Below are 16,901 nucleotides of genomic sequence, written 5' to 3'. Positions count from 1 at the left end.
ATAAAAAGCGTGAGTAAAGAACTTAAGAACCATGGTTTCGCTCTCGGCAATTTCCTCCTCGAAAATTTTGCCAATCAGGTCGGAATTGCGGAAATATTCTGAGTCAGCTTGTTTTAATTTTTCGGTTATTGATGCCGGATTTGTATAGAAGCCCTTTTAACCTCTTTTTGAAGTACTTACTGTAGCACATACAAAAACAATAAAATCAAAACAGAGTGAGACAGCTGGTAATGATGAGTTCTTTATATGAAATTGATCTTATTCGGAAATAATTTTGATCTAAGGTTAAAAATCAAGGACAAAAGAGCCGAGAACGTTTGAATGAAAAAAGGAAAAAACCGACAAACATATTATATACTTACGCACATAGATATACTTTCCCACTGATGCTTGCACACTACTGTATTTAACCAGCATCCTGTACGAAGGACTACGGGCATGACATGGTAATGGCAGCTCCTGTTTCCCCAATTAGACTCCTTAATTAGGCACTTTACGTGCAGTGTTGGCTGGTACACTAATCAAATCGGCTCCTTTCAGAAGTTCAGAACTCTTTTGGGTTTTCGCAGACTTTTCGGACCGACATCTATGTTCTTTTTCTCTCTTCTGTACATTCTAAGATTACATGGGTGACAGTTTCATCTTCGACCGTTTAGCTGTCTATCTTCCACATTAAGCAATTGCGAAAAGGTTTTGTTCAGTGGTATTAGGGTGCCCTCCATAATTTCGGACAAATTTTCCGTCATGTATGATTATACCAGCGATTAGCCAGTCCAGGTGATAGTGGAGTATCGCTTCTTTCTAATATCTGCAACGTTTGAGGTTTGTCCATTGGGCATTTTGTAGGTTTTTGGGAAGAGATTATATCCATCAACGCAAGCCCGCTGAGTTTCTTGAGCCCGTTTTTCTCAGGTCTGAAGCATATAATTTTCGAATGTGTAGGTAGTTTTTCAATAACTGATTTCAAATCCTACTTTGAATAAAAATATTTATTTATTTTACCTTTATGATCAGCCACCCTGGGATTAGATTGATTGTCTCATGTCACACCTGGTGACCAATTATGCACAACATTATTTTAAAAAGGATTTGAGAGCATGTTGGAAATTGAGACGCAATTTTACTTTCTACAAATTTTAATTATTAAATGTATGATTCATACAATTTTAAAAGTTTATGAATGGTACCACATAACTTCCCTTCCAGATCGTGACATGATAGTCAAAAATCACATGAGGTCAGTAACACCCCAACTACAGGGGTTTGGTGCAATGACCCCACATAGCACTGGGGTAAGATATGGCGAAGACACTCCTATAATCAGTAATACGTGTATTCTGTATATAATTATATATGTATGTCATAATATAAAAGATTGTTATGTTACCCGGTTAAAGTTAATAGTAGTTAGAATTATTATAAAAAAAAAGTTTTATATTACTTATTTCTCAAATAAATAAGTAGGTATATGTTTTTTATATTATCTACAGGATTCGGCATTCATTTAGATCTCCAGATCTTTTTTCGGCGAAGTCGATATCGGGCATGATGAGGGCAAAACATTCGTAGGATCATGTTTCTCTTAAAACGCGCGGTTATAGAATACCAGACGTCAGCATGTTATGTCAATATTGAATTAAGTTCCCATTTTCACTTAACTTATGTTTTAGATAGCATTTACTACTTGCTACTTGTTTGCTACTTTCTTATTGCAAGGCAATTATCATCATTAATTTTTCAAAAGTGATTAGTAAACAAAATGCAATTGTCTAACTATTGTCTAACTTTTATAAATAATATGTACTCTAGTATACAAATACAAAACGGTAAATTTGAGTTTATATTGTGGGGCCGCGGAACGTATTCTCCTGCGATAGAAAAAAAATTGCTATTGTAGTTTCGAAAAGTTGTATTCATTTAATTAAAATACTTTTTAAAGGATTTAAACGCGTGTAACTATAAATATATATAATTGAATTCCGTTGGCCATTTGTGCTCTTCATCATCAGTTATACTTTACCAAATTATACTTTCTGTATACAAATGTGTGTACCGATCGTAATTTATATCTATGTTTGAGGGATTTCCTTAACTATATAGAGAATCCACATTAAATCAGATTTTTTTGGAATAAATTGGATGAATGAAAAAGGCTATTTCAATAATCAATTTTATAGTAACGAAGTTTTATAAAAGAAATAAGAAGCCCGCCGAGATTGTTGCGTCAGTTCTTCTCGGGTCTGAGGTATACCTTTTGGTATGGATGGTAGTTTTTGACTTTCAATGAGAGATTTTATATCCTATTTTGAATAAAAATATTTGAATTTGAATAACAAGAAAGATGTACGCGTTTGTTTCGAAGGAACCAATATCATATTGTCCTGGAAACACCGCGCAAGGAAGTTCATTTCACAAGCAGCTATAGGTAGAAAATAATTAATTAAAAACTATCTTAAAAATATCTTCTCAGGTCTGAATAGATGCTATCAGGATGTGTGGCGGTCCTCCACAGTGCGGTTTTCAAAGAGCTTTCTTCAACGTACTGTAATAGAACAAAGCTGTAATAGAATGTGGGCGGCGGTGATCACTTAACACCAGGTGACCCGTTACGCTCGATTATCCTTTTTTTCCATAAAAAAAGTCTGAGGCATACATTTTTGAATGGGTAGGTGGTAATAAGTAATTTAAAATTTAGTTTTGAATAAAAATATTCAACCCGTTGGTCGTTAGCATATACGAATACCACTGCCAGCTGTTCAGTTGGTCTCTGAGCAATTGTACTTACAGCCAAAGGTAACATGTTTTAGTAATTACTGACAATGTTTCCCGAGCAAATAAGGGGTGCATAGATTAATTACAACCCCTGGTTAATTATATATATCGCATTTGTTGCTATGGAGATGATGAAAGAAACGGGAACCCTTCATTTGATTTTCCCTATACTAAGACACTAGGTCTTAGTATAGGGAAAATCAATAACATATTACATTGAGAAAGTATTGTACCTACCTTTGATATGAAGTAAGTCAAAAATTAATCCGATTTGAACGATCCTATCTTTTGGTACTAAATAAAATCTTATGTAAAATTTTAATATATTTTTACTTTTTAAAGCGGAACCTTTCTTAAGTTTTTCATAACTATAATTTATTTATTTCTTTTTATTAATAAAGACTGCATGAAAAGTACTTATGTAAGTACATTCTTCTATGTGTGTCCATTTTTTAACTGAGCTAGATAATGCCTGAGTAAAAAAAAGATTCTATTGTCATAGATTCTTCACATGTATTAAAATTTGAAGGTAAATAGAGGTCTATGTATTTACATATATATAAATAAATATGTCTCAAGGTGACAAGCGCAGTTGTAATGCCGCTCAGAATTTTTAGATCTTTCAAGAATCCTGATCGGCACAGCATTATTATGGGCAGGGCGTATCAATTACCACCAGCTTAATGTCCTGCTCGTCTCGCCCTTATTTTCATTTAAAAAAATAGAGGGAGTGTTTAAGTTATTGGTTGGGTTGGGAATATAATTTAAACTTAGGCACTTAATCTCTATTTTAACATTGCATCCAATTATTAATACTGAAAGTGTTATTTTCCTCGTCATCTATATTAATTACATATTTTGTTGATATAAAATTTATTATTAATCTCTGGAGCTTAAAATACAATAGCCCTTCTGTTTTTCATCACGCAAAGTTCACAAAACTCTAATAATAGGGGCTTTGGTATGAAATTGCAGTTTTTGCGTACTGACTCCTTTGGACTAAAATAAAACCTCCGCAGAGTGAGATTTAGGAGTGATTTTTTTACGTGACTGCAAGAACATTTTAACTTTATTTTATTTGATAGGAGACTTAGCTTAAGGATTGGTCTCCGCTGTGCTTCAACTAGATTCGGTGTGACGTTGACGTGCCACATGTTCTGTTAAACTTTGCTAATAATTTAAACTAAAATGCCGGTTTGTGTGGTAAAACTTTGTAAAAATAAAACTACAGAAAATAAGAAAGACACTGGGATCACATATCATCAGTATGTATTTTGTATTTGAATGTAAAATAACACGAAGCGTAGGTATGTTACAACATTTGAAAGATGCCATTGAGTGTCAAGATGCCACGCACACAAGCATCTAATAGTTGCCGTAATAAAAAAGCTATTGTTCTTAGGTAGTGCGCTATCTAGTTGGAGAAGCGGAGACTTAATCTAAGATCAGAGTATTAGAACAAGACCATCAAATCGATGTGGTGATGTTGATATTTTGTTTGTGGCGTGTGCTGACATCGGCAGGGAACAGCTATTTTCATCACCGGACATCACGTTGAAATGCGAAACTCTATCAGAAATCTACGAGTTTTGCAAGAAACCATTTGCTACGCACAGCCACTTTATGGAATATGCAGTATTCCTTAACCGATGCGCACACGGCCAGATGGTGAGGATCGATCAGGTCAAACGGCTCTTCCGAACACTCCCCGTGATAAATGCGGTATAAGATACACAATGATACGACATCACTTCGTAGAGCCACTGGATACTCGAAAATTCGAGCAGCTTTGCGTTCAAATAGTTCAAGCTGATACCGAGGTGCACCGGACCTAAGAGCAATATACGTGGCTTGGTATTAATTTGCTCTATTTTATGAAAGTGAGTTTTTTCACTCAATTTATCTTCGCCCTAAGGTTGACGGGATTGGTAATTGTAAAAGATTTTCGACCTACAGTAGGCCTATGAGGTGAATCGAAGGGCTGGTACGGTACAAATGGTTTTTTTTAAGTGGTTAACGCGCTAGGGGTTAGATTGAACAAGGTTCTTTTACTAAATTCCGCGGCAATCTTGAGAGCTAGGGCTCGATAAAAGATACAAATTTCTTACAGCGTTGGGAGACTATTTCCTGCAATGCCTACTGTTTATCTGCAAATAAATGTATGTAGGACGTATCCAATATATCATGGATATGCAGAAGAAGTGGTGCAGAAAAAATAGTGGAAAAGATAGTACACAACTATGGGGAAATCCAGTGTTAAATCTCGTATTCGAACAATATCTCAAAGTTTTACATACCTAGTAAGATGTGGATAGCGTATCTGACTACAATTTTATTAGACTTATATTATGTTATTTCTTTATGTAACTACTTTGTAAGTTGTAGTTGTTTGCTTTTCCTAATTAAAAAAATTATCCTTCGACAACAACAAATCTGTACTCAGTGAGGAAACCGGTGGTTGTATAAATTGTCGGGTGGCCCAGATGATGAAAGTTTTGAGAGAAGCAACTTGTATCTTAATCTATCGAAAGCCTTCAATATATCCAGACTGCTGCCAGACCTCCCATGCTTTCGATAGCCAACCAAGTTTGGAGGAAATTAAGTGATACAAACCTGTTAGGTAGGTATGTTGTGAGCTATAGAGACATGTGTATACAGAACATATTTATATGTTTAAGAATATCACAAGAAGTATCACGTTGTGTAGTATTAGGTAATTAATATTATTTTTTCTGTGGTTCTCAAGTAAATTGAGGAAGTGGTTCAGGATATCAAACCTAAAATACAAAACCTCTGTATTAGTCTCTAGGTATACCTTTCGTATTAATACCAATTGTAATTGTATAATCTTTATAACAATTGTTGGCTTATATTATTTATTTATAATTTATAAATGGCTTTGAACACAAGTCCTTTAAGCTAAAAACCAGAAGAGATTGTATTTTTAACCGACTTCCAAAAGGAGGAGTTTATCAATTTCATCGGTATTTTTTTTATGTTACACCGATTACTCTGAGTTTTATGATCCGATTTACGTAATTTTTTCGTCCCGACTTAAAACCTATCAATAGGCAGCACATATAAATAATAGCATTTTATTAATATTAAAGGTAAAGGTGTATAAAATGTAATTTTTTGTTATTTGATACTTTTCAGTTTTTGCAGTCGGTTTTTTTAAACGTAATTTTTATTTATGTTTAATATCTATCAACAGTTCCTCAATTTACATGAGAACCGCGAGACATAAATAATATTATAGACCTGTCTTGGACTTTGTTGCTTGTGTTGAGAATATGTCGTGTGAAGTACCGCTGACAAAATAATATTTTTACTTCTTTGGCCTTGTATAGTAAGAAGGATCACCAAGAGAATAAAAATATCGCTAGTATAAATATATTTGATTTGTGTTAAAAATAAATTAAATTATAGTTTAAAAAACTAGCTCTGCATTTTGTAATTAAGTCCAGAGCTGCCATCTATTAGATGAATTTGTAGGAAGTGGAGTGGTAACACTGACCTGTACCTTAAATAAATTAAATTCGATATTTTTATATCCTCGATAAAATTGTTATTATTCAAAAATGTATACCTAAAATTTATAAATATTTCCGTCAATTAACATATATAAATTTGAGAATTTCCAGAGTAAGAAACTTCGAATACACTATATTATAACCAGAGATTAATATCACCTATCAACCTCAACACTATCTCAATTTACATGACAACCACAGACATAATAAATAATAATATGGAGCTGTGTTGAGAATACCTCGTATCAAGGACCGCTGACAATATATTATTTTTATTTCTTTGGCCTTGTATCGTAAGTAGGATCACAAAGAGAATAAAAAAATTAATTAAAGAGCTTCATTAGTACATTTGATGTTACGTTAAAATTTAAAAAATAACCAACTCTACATTTCGTAGGTAATTAAGTCCAAAGTCGCCATCTATTAGATGAGTATGTAGAAAGAAGGTGGATTGGAGAGCTTGTTGTAGCACTGAACTGCTTGGCAACCATGACAGTCGTGAATTACACAATAGATGGCGCACAACAAATAAAGTTGTGTGAAAATATTAAAAGGTTTTCAATACATTAAATTCAAGATATTTTTATATCCTAAGTAACACTATCAATGATATTAAAATTATTATCACGATTAATATTACTACAGTATTGAGTAGTAGTAGTAGTATTGTACTAGTATTGAGGTTTGGGCCAAAAGATTATATGCATTTGAACCAGGGGTGGGACAGTCGCCTTAAAGCGACGTTTTCAGAAAACTGTAGTGCCATCTGATATTTGGCCCCAAAATTAAAGCTTTGTCAGCTGTCACTCCCTTTGAAACCTGCCCACTGGTCATAAAATGGCTACTTCTAACGTTTGCGCTTGTATGTAGCTCTCGTGTTCCATTTTGCATATTTTTGGTATTGAAATCGATGTGTAAGTGCGTCGAGTCGAGCCTTGTGTTCCTCCGCCTTGCTGTTGCGAATTCACTCCAAAAATCTCCTTATTCTGTGAATTTCTACTTTTTGTGATACGAGACACTTTTGTTTGTGGAATTTATGAACTTTGGTGTAATGCCGAGACGTTGTGCTTTCGGTTGTGCCCTATATATTATTATACTCTTTGATTTGAACAAATTACAAATGGATTGAAGCTTGACATGGATAAAAATATTAATTAAAACCTAGAGTAGGTACCTAAAGACTAGGTCTAGTAATAAATAGTAAATATAGTCTCGTCAATCTTATAATCATTCGGGGGTTAGGAAGTTGCACTTTTAAAAGGTATAATTAGCTGAGGCCTTTCTGATATTTAAGAATTCTAAATCAATATTTCTGTCGCGGGGTTAGACAAAAATCAGTGTGATGAGGACTGTCGGTTCGCCTAAAACTCATAAGTAATAAATGCAAAAATCAGCGGACTGTCTTAATTTTTCCGCTTATTATTGTTTGGTTTGTACTCTACGCCTCTGTTTGCAGTCTACAGGATTAATGCATTTTAAGACCTGTTTGATGTATGTACCTAGCATTTACAATAATCAAAATATAAAAATCTCAAAACAGAATGACACAGATAATGATCAGTTTCATCATTGCCATCATATTTGAAAATAATATTGATCTAGGTTTTTAAAACCAAGAAGGAAACTGTCAAGATTGATTATATGGAAAACGTTCAACAATCAGGGATGAAATAACAAACAAATTTCAATTAAAAAAACATTTATTTTCATACGCAGATACTATGAAGTCAGGTGGTTCCCAATCTCGCAGTGAAATACTTCGGAAACTGCAACAAAAATCTAATGTTAGACTATTTCATTAGTTATCTCTTTGTTATAGTCTCCACTTTATGTTCCTGGAGTATACGCCCCTAAATATTAATCGCAGGCAAAACCCATATATTTTAGTTAGTAGATTATTAGATTTTGATATATTTTCTACAAACTTAATAAGGTAAGGCAGCGCTAATCCTAAACCTTTTTAATTATCATTTTATTTTATTTTTAAGTATTGTTTGTGTACACTATGTACAAATGCAGGGGTTACTTGAAGTAAGTGATCATAACCACCCATACCTGTTTGCATCACGAGAGGAATCACACGAGCTATTAAGACCTTGTGGCCTTTAAGGCCCATGCATGGGCTTGGAATAATATTGTAAAGCTCATTCCATAGCTTAGTTGAACGTAAACAAAGCTTCATATTGAGATGGTTGGTGATTTTAACACATAGATATAGTACTGTTCAGCAAGAAATAAAATTGAACGAAACTTAACCATAATAAAACTTAAATATATACTTACTTTTATGAGTCTTAATGTGGTTTCGCAATTGCGTGATGGTGGGTGACTTCTGCTGGCAGACTCGACACCTGTAGTGATACTCCACAGCCTGGAACAACAATCATACAAAATAAATTGACAAGCTTTGTTGAGTTTGTGACATCCTGTGATTATTGAAAAACGTTAATATAGCACCACAAGGCTACATGGGTTTAGAGTTCCACCTCCACACGCGAGTGCATTGACGCAAGTCACCAAAAAATCGTTGGGTGCCTAACGAATTGATAATCGCCTCGTAACTGTGACGACTGTCAAGGTTATATTTGCATGACATGAAACTGCTTTTCATGGCACGTTAGCGGTATGTTCGTATTCAGCCCCTCGTCGAATGGCCGCCACAACGTCACCGCCGTGTGGAGACACCAAATTCAATTCAAAAAAATCTGAATTTTGAGATAACTATGAGATTTACGGAATTTTTTATGTCTTGGCACCCATCTTAGCGCGGCTTTAGAGTCCCAAGCAAAGTTTCGCTGGACCAAGACACAAAAGAAAATGCTGATCTCCAGGGCTTTCTTTTCGCTTTTCGCATGGTAGCTCCCCGCCCCTTATTATCTATTAGGCGTAGTCCCCAGGCTTAATATTGCCATCTTTCCAATCCCACTTCTGACAAAAATTGAAACGAGAGTGGGTCAGGGATTGGAAATAATACTCCGCTTGTAGCAACGAGTCTTAATTTGCGTTCACTTTTCTGGACGTGCACTTGGCCGGTCTACCGCTGTCCTCTTGTCGGCGGCGGTACCCTTACGCGTCGCACCGCACCGAACACTCTCTTCTATCTTATTCCTCCTGGAACACTTTCACTTTTCACCACTTCTTCTTTTCTTCTTCTTTACACTTTCGAGTCAGAACTAGAACTGCCGTAGGCCACGCTTAGTGCGGCTTATATACCCCGGATCTGTTCTATTTTCAAAATGATTCTCCTATTCCATCTTTAAATTTAAATTGTACTAGAAATTTCCTTTAACTATTGTTATCCTGCTTACACATTTTCCATCCTCTTAACTCTGTTCGATTTGATCTTGAACTTACTAGAAATTTCCATCAACTTTACAAAACCCAAAAAAATCCATACACTGGCGTAGGTGTATCGAACCCGGGTCTACAGCGTCTAAAGTAAACACTTTTCAGATGAGCTACGAGTATTGCTGACGGAGCTATTGAAATTAACAATGTCTTGAAGTTAGACAACTCTCGTCATATACTTCGAAGCGTTGCTACGCAACAATATCATTAAATGGTAGTCAATTTCTAAACAATGTTACGCTTGGATCCGTCCAACTTACGTACCATCGCCATTACCCCAATCTCCAAGGTTATTAAATCGATCATTAACTGGCTGGCAGCTCTTGGTATACGAGGGGGAGCACCTATTGGTTTGTGTTTGCTAGTACAGTTACCGGTAGCGTCGATTAGCGGTGATCATCATGTAAATCTTACCCATGGATGGCCGGATGCGGTTTTGCCAAAGGAAAAGGCGTTAGCGGTTAGTCTTTAAATAACGAAAGCCTTTAGACATAGGGCCCATAGTGGCTACCCAAGAAGTTATGCAAGATAGTCACTAGCTTTTTGGTTGATTGTAGTGTCAAAGCACATGCTCTGACAAATTCTTCTGTATATGATTAATATGCTGCAAATTTGTTGCTATGCAGACAACAGGAACTGGATATGCAACTTACACCGGCTGTGCCAACATCTCTTAAATTTCTTAAAAAATCCTGCAACCATGTAACAAAAAATATTTTAATAATATTTTTAAAAAGTATATACACCGCAAAGGCTTTATTATTATAGCCTACCTGAGCAAGTGTTGAGGATATACTGTTGATATGCTTCCTCACGGTCGCGTCATCGTGAGAGCGGAGATGAGCCAGAAGGTTGTAGACACTGAGACAAACCCTACCGCACACGGAGCACTTCATGTTTCCTGAAAGTAACATTATGTAACAACATTACCGAATAAGTTTATCAAGACAAATTTAAACGTAGCTGCCAAAAATTGATAAAAAAGGTTTTAGTAGCTCGTTGTGTATGTGTATTTATTTATTTAAGCAAACTTTACAGCATTTCTATTCTACATACATGTATTGCCTTTGACAAAGTTTGGCAGGTTAAATTATAATTATATAAAAAAAGAAGTCCTGAGTAATATGTACTTGTGATACATAATTATTAAATAGATATGAGTGAGTATGTGTTCCGAATATGTGTTATCCTTTATTTATTAAATACCTTGGGGTGATTATTCAATTCCTATGTATGTAGTTATCATTGAAAGTGATTCGTTAAACCTTTACCACATAAATGTTAACATTTTTTTTATATTTCACAAAACATTTTATTCTATTTCTCTAACAATAGACTTACTAACTCAACTTAGCTGAGTTGAATCTATCTATCTGTGAGTTGAATGCATATACTTTTTTTTAAAGATTCATTTTGGCCTTGATAACGACAGTAGTAGTTTTGTGAAGTAGGGCTGTACATTGAAGGAAAGAAAGCTCCTAAAGAACTGCACTGTGATGAGTGCCACATCTCCAGATAGGCACATATCTTAATATATATAAATTATGTGACACATTGTTTGCCGAGATGGACTCCTCAACTAATGAATGGATTTAAATGTGGATTACTTCACGGAGTGCAGTTTAGTCCAACTTGAGGGATAGGATACTTTTTATTTCGATTGGGGACCCATAATTATTTTTTATTTCCAATATTTGTTTTGTATGGACATATTTTCTGTGAGAGAATTTATTGATGCACAGTTCTTCTGTGAAACAATTTCATTATAACAACAAGGAGCGAATGTTAAGAAAAAATTCTTGATGTTATGATAAATTATTGACAATATTCATAAAAAACAATATTTTGTTTATTATTACGTACGGACAATGTCTGTAGGGTCAGCAGTATATTATATAAAAAGATAAATTTAATTATATTTACATTATGTTGTATGACAGGGTTTATATGTATTAGACATGTTAAGGTATTGTATGCTTTACAGAGTATTGTGCAATAAGTGCATTAAATTGAGAACCCTATTTTTAACACTACAGAGTTCAGTCTTGTAATGGCGGGCTGTATGTCACATAATATATCCGCAATAGTTAGATAGCTGTTACATTGTCTGTCTATTGCTGGTTGTTGCTATAATAACAAAAATATATATATATAAAAGGCCAAAAAGGTGCCATAATAAAAAATGTTTCTTTAACAAACATTTTGAAATTTATGCAGTGTTACATCTTCTAAGTTGGTACTGATCCCTTCATGCAAGTACTTGTCACACCTGTTAGTCAAAAACTCAGTCGGTCATACTCCTGTCTTAAATAAATGTCACCGTTTTAACATTAATTTGTTTGTTCGATTGAAGTTGTTGATAACAACTTCATTTTACCATTATTCTTCTGATTATGATTCCTTGATGACGTCTGGTAACAGTACACACACATCTTAGTCACAGCAACCTCTCTTAAGTAGTTTCTCATCATATCTTCTTCCATACCAGGCCTGAAAATTATTTTCATAAATTACTTTAAAGCTCAGCTTACTTATCCCTATTTCTTATTGCTTAGTTCCTTAGATCATTTATATAGACAGACTATGATTGCTGTGAAAACGTCAAAAAAAATGAGTTTAGAACTACCCTCTATTTTGTGCAATTCATGCATACTAACATAAAGTGTCATACAAATCTCGAGTGTAAGAGGTAGCTTGTCACACACACTAAACTAATATTCCTGGCCTGTTTTCATTGGTTGTTGAACAGCAAGAGACTCTATCTAGACATATAAATTATCTAAGCTTAGTTTATTATGATTAGTACCTAATGGAGATTTTTTTAAGATGATTTGTTTTGCTATTATACAACTTAGAGTAGTTTCATTATTAAAAACCACCTGAGCAACAAAACACAGTCTACACACACAAAGTCTTAGGAATGGCATAAGAAACAGGGGAAGACCCCGCCAAAGACCTTGCCAAATTTGTAGGAGTGACCTGGAGCTGGGTTGCCAAGGACAGAAAGCTGAAGACTACCTGGATTTTATATAAGTTAGATATAAGAAATTGTATTGTTTGTTTTTAGTTGAATAAAAGGCGTTATTATTATTATTACAGATCTCAATGTTACAATATAGACTCATTTATTTTATAATTGATATCACCTATCATCAAGTGAGGCCTAGCATCTAATAATTTGTTAATTACTGACATAAAAACAGTTTCTAAAAATGATAAATTATTAGCTTGCAGGGATAAATTCATAGTAGAATGAAACTCTTAAACATATAGCAAGTGTGCACAATCATACAAAAGTTACTCATATTATAGTTTTCACCCTACAGAAGAATGCCATTTGTGCTAATCATCAGCTTGGTGATAGACAGTCACTCAAAGAAAATTGTCAGTACACCCACGAAATATTATTATACATTCACAAAAATGGTCACCTTTTTGCTCTAAAATATTTTTTTGATTGTAACAACACTAGAAATTGCTTCTAAATTCTAGTAGGGTTTATACTGCTGTTCAGATGCCATCTATATGTACCTATATGGTTTGTAATAAAAGTTATGAATAATTAATAATTAAAAATATAGAGACAGTTCATACTTACACAGCAAATGTTTTATATAGCATTGCCAGAGCTTTGCTCACTTTATACACAACTAATGTATCTTCTTCATTATTTTGTTCCTTTGTCAATATTACTTCATCTCTCATATGGACAGTATTTATTTTACTGCGCAACAAAACCACATTACTAAGAGTCTCCTTCTCCCTGAATTTTGGCAGAACAGTCTGGATAATCTCTGATTTTTTTAATCCTTCTTCATTACTCACTAATACTTTACTCCACAAAGTTGTCTCAGCCTTGCCTAAAAATTCAATTAAACATCAACCTTATAACCCACTAGATTTGAAATACCAAATTTATACTCCCAACGCAAACAATCCTCTCAACCAACTGAGGTAAGCCAGTGTCAGGTTTACTATATTATAATGTAATTAATCAGGTTATAATCACTATATCAATGTCAATAATTGCATGTATGTCCATTAACACTATGGGTTATAAAGTAAAGGAAGTGAAACATAATTACCATTAAAAAACATGAAAGTCAGTGCTAATGTAGTTCATACATGCAGTCTAATACTTGCTGTAATTTCTTCATGGTGTTCAAAAGTTATTAAAGTCAGTAAATAGAAATGAAGAAATGGCAGAATTCATTACCATGAGTAAGCTATTTGTTGACAAAAATATAAGAAAACAATTGAATAAGAAAAGAATAATGACATTAATTGATGACAAAGCTGGAGGTTCTGCTTTGTTGTTAAGTCAATGGAGATTTGAAGGTGTTGTGGACTTTGATAGCAAGCTCTTTTTAACTTCAATACCTATACATTTATATGAGACTTTACACCTAAAATAAAACTGGAAATAACACTGGCATTTTCAGCTTCAGGTATCTATGTAATTTAGGACCCTCAGCCACTTTTATATTTTTTTTAAATTTATTTATCATCATCAAATCAGCCAGAGACACCCACAACTGGACAATGGCCTCCTCCATAGATCCAGATCATAGCTACATCTTGTGAGGAGCCTTCCAAAACCCGATCAATGTTGAGCTGTGTGCCCTGCTCACTGTCTCTTCAGTTTCGCAATCATCAGGGCTAGGTCATTTTCTCCTACAGATCTCCTAATTTCTGTTTCGATCTTGCAGCATAGCCCTCTCCATTGCTTTCTGAGCGACCATGGGCTTTCTCATCAGGCCCATACTTAGCAACCACATCTGTGTACCATCTTTAGACACTGGTATTTGGAGTAAGAAGATTTTACACCCGAGCACTGCCCATCTGAGTTGGATTTGATGAGTGAACTCTTTCGCAGCATACTTAAACTGTGTTAAAAATTAAAATTAGGGTGACAGGTACATAAAACTTGAATGAAAGGCACTTCAATGGGCCATATTTACCATTCTTTGTACAGGTTGTGCTTTATGATGATTTGCCTCAAGAATAGTGAGTGATAGTCAGCTAAATCAGCAACTATTTATTTCACAGTTACTTACTTCATTATTTAAACAAAATGAGTCACCTTTCTGATAATCTCTGTGTAAGACAAATTCCAATTTCAACCTTAAATGCAATAGAATTTGGCATTACTTAAAATGTTAACATACCTGTCATTTTGTTGAATAAATTACGAAGAACAACTGTCCTTGAAGAACTCACCGACTCCTTATTATCTGCCCTAAAGGGTATATCGTGATATCCAAAATGTTTCAAACACAGACTATTCCAAGTCCTCAATCTTTTAAGATCAGATAAATCTTTATTAAATGCACGGACAGGCATGCATAGTGGATCTTCATAATCAGGTATTCTAATATCTAGTTTCCTGCGAGTGTTTAAGTCACTAGGATCTTTTCTTTCTGTTTTGGATTTTGGTGTTGTAGGAATGTGTTTTCTAAATTTTGGTAATAAAGCAGGTGTACTCGTATTAGATTTCTTCTTATAACGATACTTTGGTATTATTTTATCTTCTGTAGGATCATAATCAGAGTCTTCTTCAACAAATTTACGTTTAATTCGTTTCGGTCTTTCAGCTACTTCAATAAGCAAAGTAGAATCATCGGTGGCTATTTTATTTAATATATTATTGTCTTCCATTGGCTGCACACATTGCTGAACTAATTCGGCGTCTTCATCCAGATACTCTATTTCATAATCCATGCCTTCATTCATTTTTATAGCAGCTTCGCAATACTATCTTTATATTTCTCAACAACGTACAATTCTATCTATACTAAACGTATCATTTAAATTGTAAGAAAGCTTTTATACATAGCACGTTATTTTAATAATTGCGTTTGGCGTTTCATCTAAGAATTGCATTTGCATCAAGGATATTAAAAACAGCCTGGCCTAAACAAGTAAACAGTAAACTATTGGTACACATAGATATTTTTTTTTTTGGTTCGTTTCGTTCATCTGGACAGGCAAAGGGGTCAAAAGCCCATACAGCCAAGTCTTCATTTTTATTTTTCTATTCTTCACGTTACACAGCTTGTTCAAAGTCAAGCTAAGTCTTTATATCATCTTCATCTTCAAACATAAATAGTACAATTTCACATAAAAGTAGTATATCGTGTTCTTCATGTTTCATTTTCTTCATATACATATAGGTTCGCATGAAAGGCCGAAGCCAAGTCTTTTACTGATAATATTCTTGTTCCAATGAAGATCAAGCTTAGCCCGGGGTTTAATAATAAACTTTTATGATATAATACTAAAATATAAATCTCATATACGTTATAAGAAATATATTATACATAAATTATAAGTAATAATGATGAATATTAGTTGAATATAATTATAAGATAATATGAAACTAATTTAAGGTATAACTACAAATATAATATTTACATTTATACATTAAAATTTACAATATAAACACAAGTCCAATAATAATTTATGGACGAATATGTTTTAAGTCTGTGTAAGGGATTGTGTCAAAAGCCAAGCCGTATTTTCAAATTTCGCCTACCGTTGAAACTATAAATTTGTAAAGCGGCACGAAGCAGTCATAAGTTTTCAATAACTGCTGAAGTGAGCGCGGGATGTCTTCAGCATTCTTATAAATATCCAAGAGGCAGTCTATCAATGTAAATCTTTGAAGATTATATTGGGGACAGTCAAAGAAAATGTGATCAAGAGTTTGGATGGATAAATTACAGAATTTACAAGTTGGAGAATCTAAAACACCGATTACACATAGATAACTTAAGACTATTAGAGTGATTAGACTTGAAAACATTCCCTATATATTATTATACTCTTTGCTTGAAAATGTATGAAACGCGTACTTAGAACAATGGCGGCAAACCGCTGTCTCTCTCTAACAGATGCGACTCTTTTGTTTGTTTTGGTTTTAGTGTCATCAACTCATCAGTCATGTGACATGTCATGTCATTCATTCAAAATAAAAGTGACTGTTACCACCTTAGGTTAGCACTGTTATTACGAATTACGCTTAGTAAATAATTAAGCTAATTCCCCGATTCGAAGTAGAGGGAATGCGTATTACAAGGTGATGCAAAGTTTTTAAGAAAATAACGAAAACAAAATTCAAACCTTCAAACGGGTAAAACACGTAAACAAAACTTCTATTAAAATTTACGGAACTACGATAGAAACGGATTATACACATTAGGATAACGGAATAATAAAGCGAAAAAAATATTTATTGTTTTTTTTTAC

General features: G+C 34.1%; 1 protein-coding gene across 1 annotated transcript; it reads right to left on the bottom strand.

The window, feature by feature from the left end:
• Window positions 1-7,987: 7,987 nt before the first annotated feature.
• Window positions 7,988-15,585, bottom strand: LOC126973183 (uncharacterized). The gene is made up of 6 exons (XM_050820398.1): window positions 14,822-15,585; window positions 13,252-13,513; window positions 12,031-12,143; window positions 10,427-10,554; window positions 8,589-8,676; window positions 7,988-8,071 (listed from the first exon to the last, which is right to left on the bottom strand). The coding sequence occupies exons 1-6, from the start codon at window positions 15,384-15,386 to the stop codon at window positions 8,025-8,027; spliced, it is 1,203 nt and encodes a 400-aa protein (XP_050676355.1). The 5' UTR covers window positions 15,387-15,585; the 3' UTR covers window positions 7,988-8,024.
• Between the last annotated feature and the right edge of the window lie 1,316 nt (window positions 15,586-16,901).

Source organism: Leptidea sinapis, chromosome 28 (assembly GCF_905404315.1).
Source record: "Leptidea sinapis chromosome 28, ilLepSina1.1, whole genome shotgun sequence".
Lineage (NCBI taxonomy): Eukaryota > Metazoa > Arthropoda > Insecta > Lepidoptera > Pieridae > Leptidea > Leptidea sinapis.
Note: the sequence above shows the minus strand (reverse complement) of the source record. Positions and strands in the feature narration are given on the sequence as shown.

Bases quoted from the DNA above. Each gene is read 5' to 3' on its own strand.
- LOC126973183 (XM_050820398.1), bottom strand. From the start codon at position 15,386: ATGAATGAAGGCATGGATTATGAAATAGAGTATCTGGATGAAGACGCC. The intron at 8,677-10,426 runs GTAGGCTATAAT...TTGTTGTTCCAG, and splicing joins TATCCTCAACACTTGCTCAG to GCTGTGGAGTATCACTACAG. The intron at 8,072-8,588 runs GTAAGTATATAT...TTTTTGTTGCAG, and splicing joins CCACATTAAGACTCATAAAA to TTTCCGAAGTATTTCACTGC.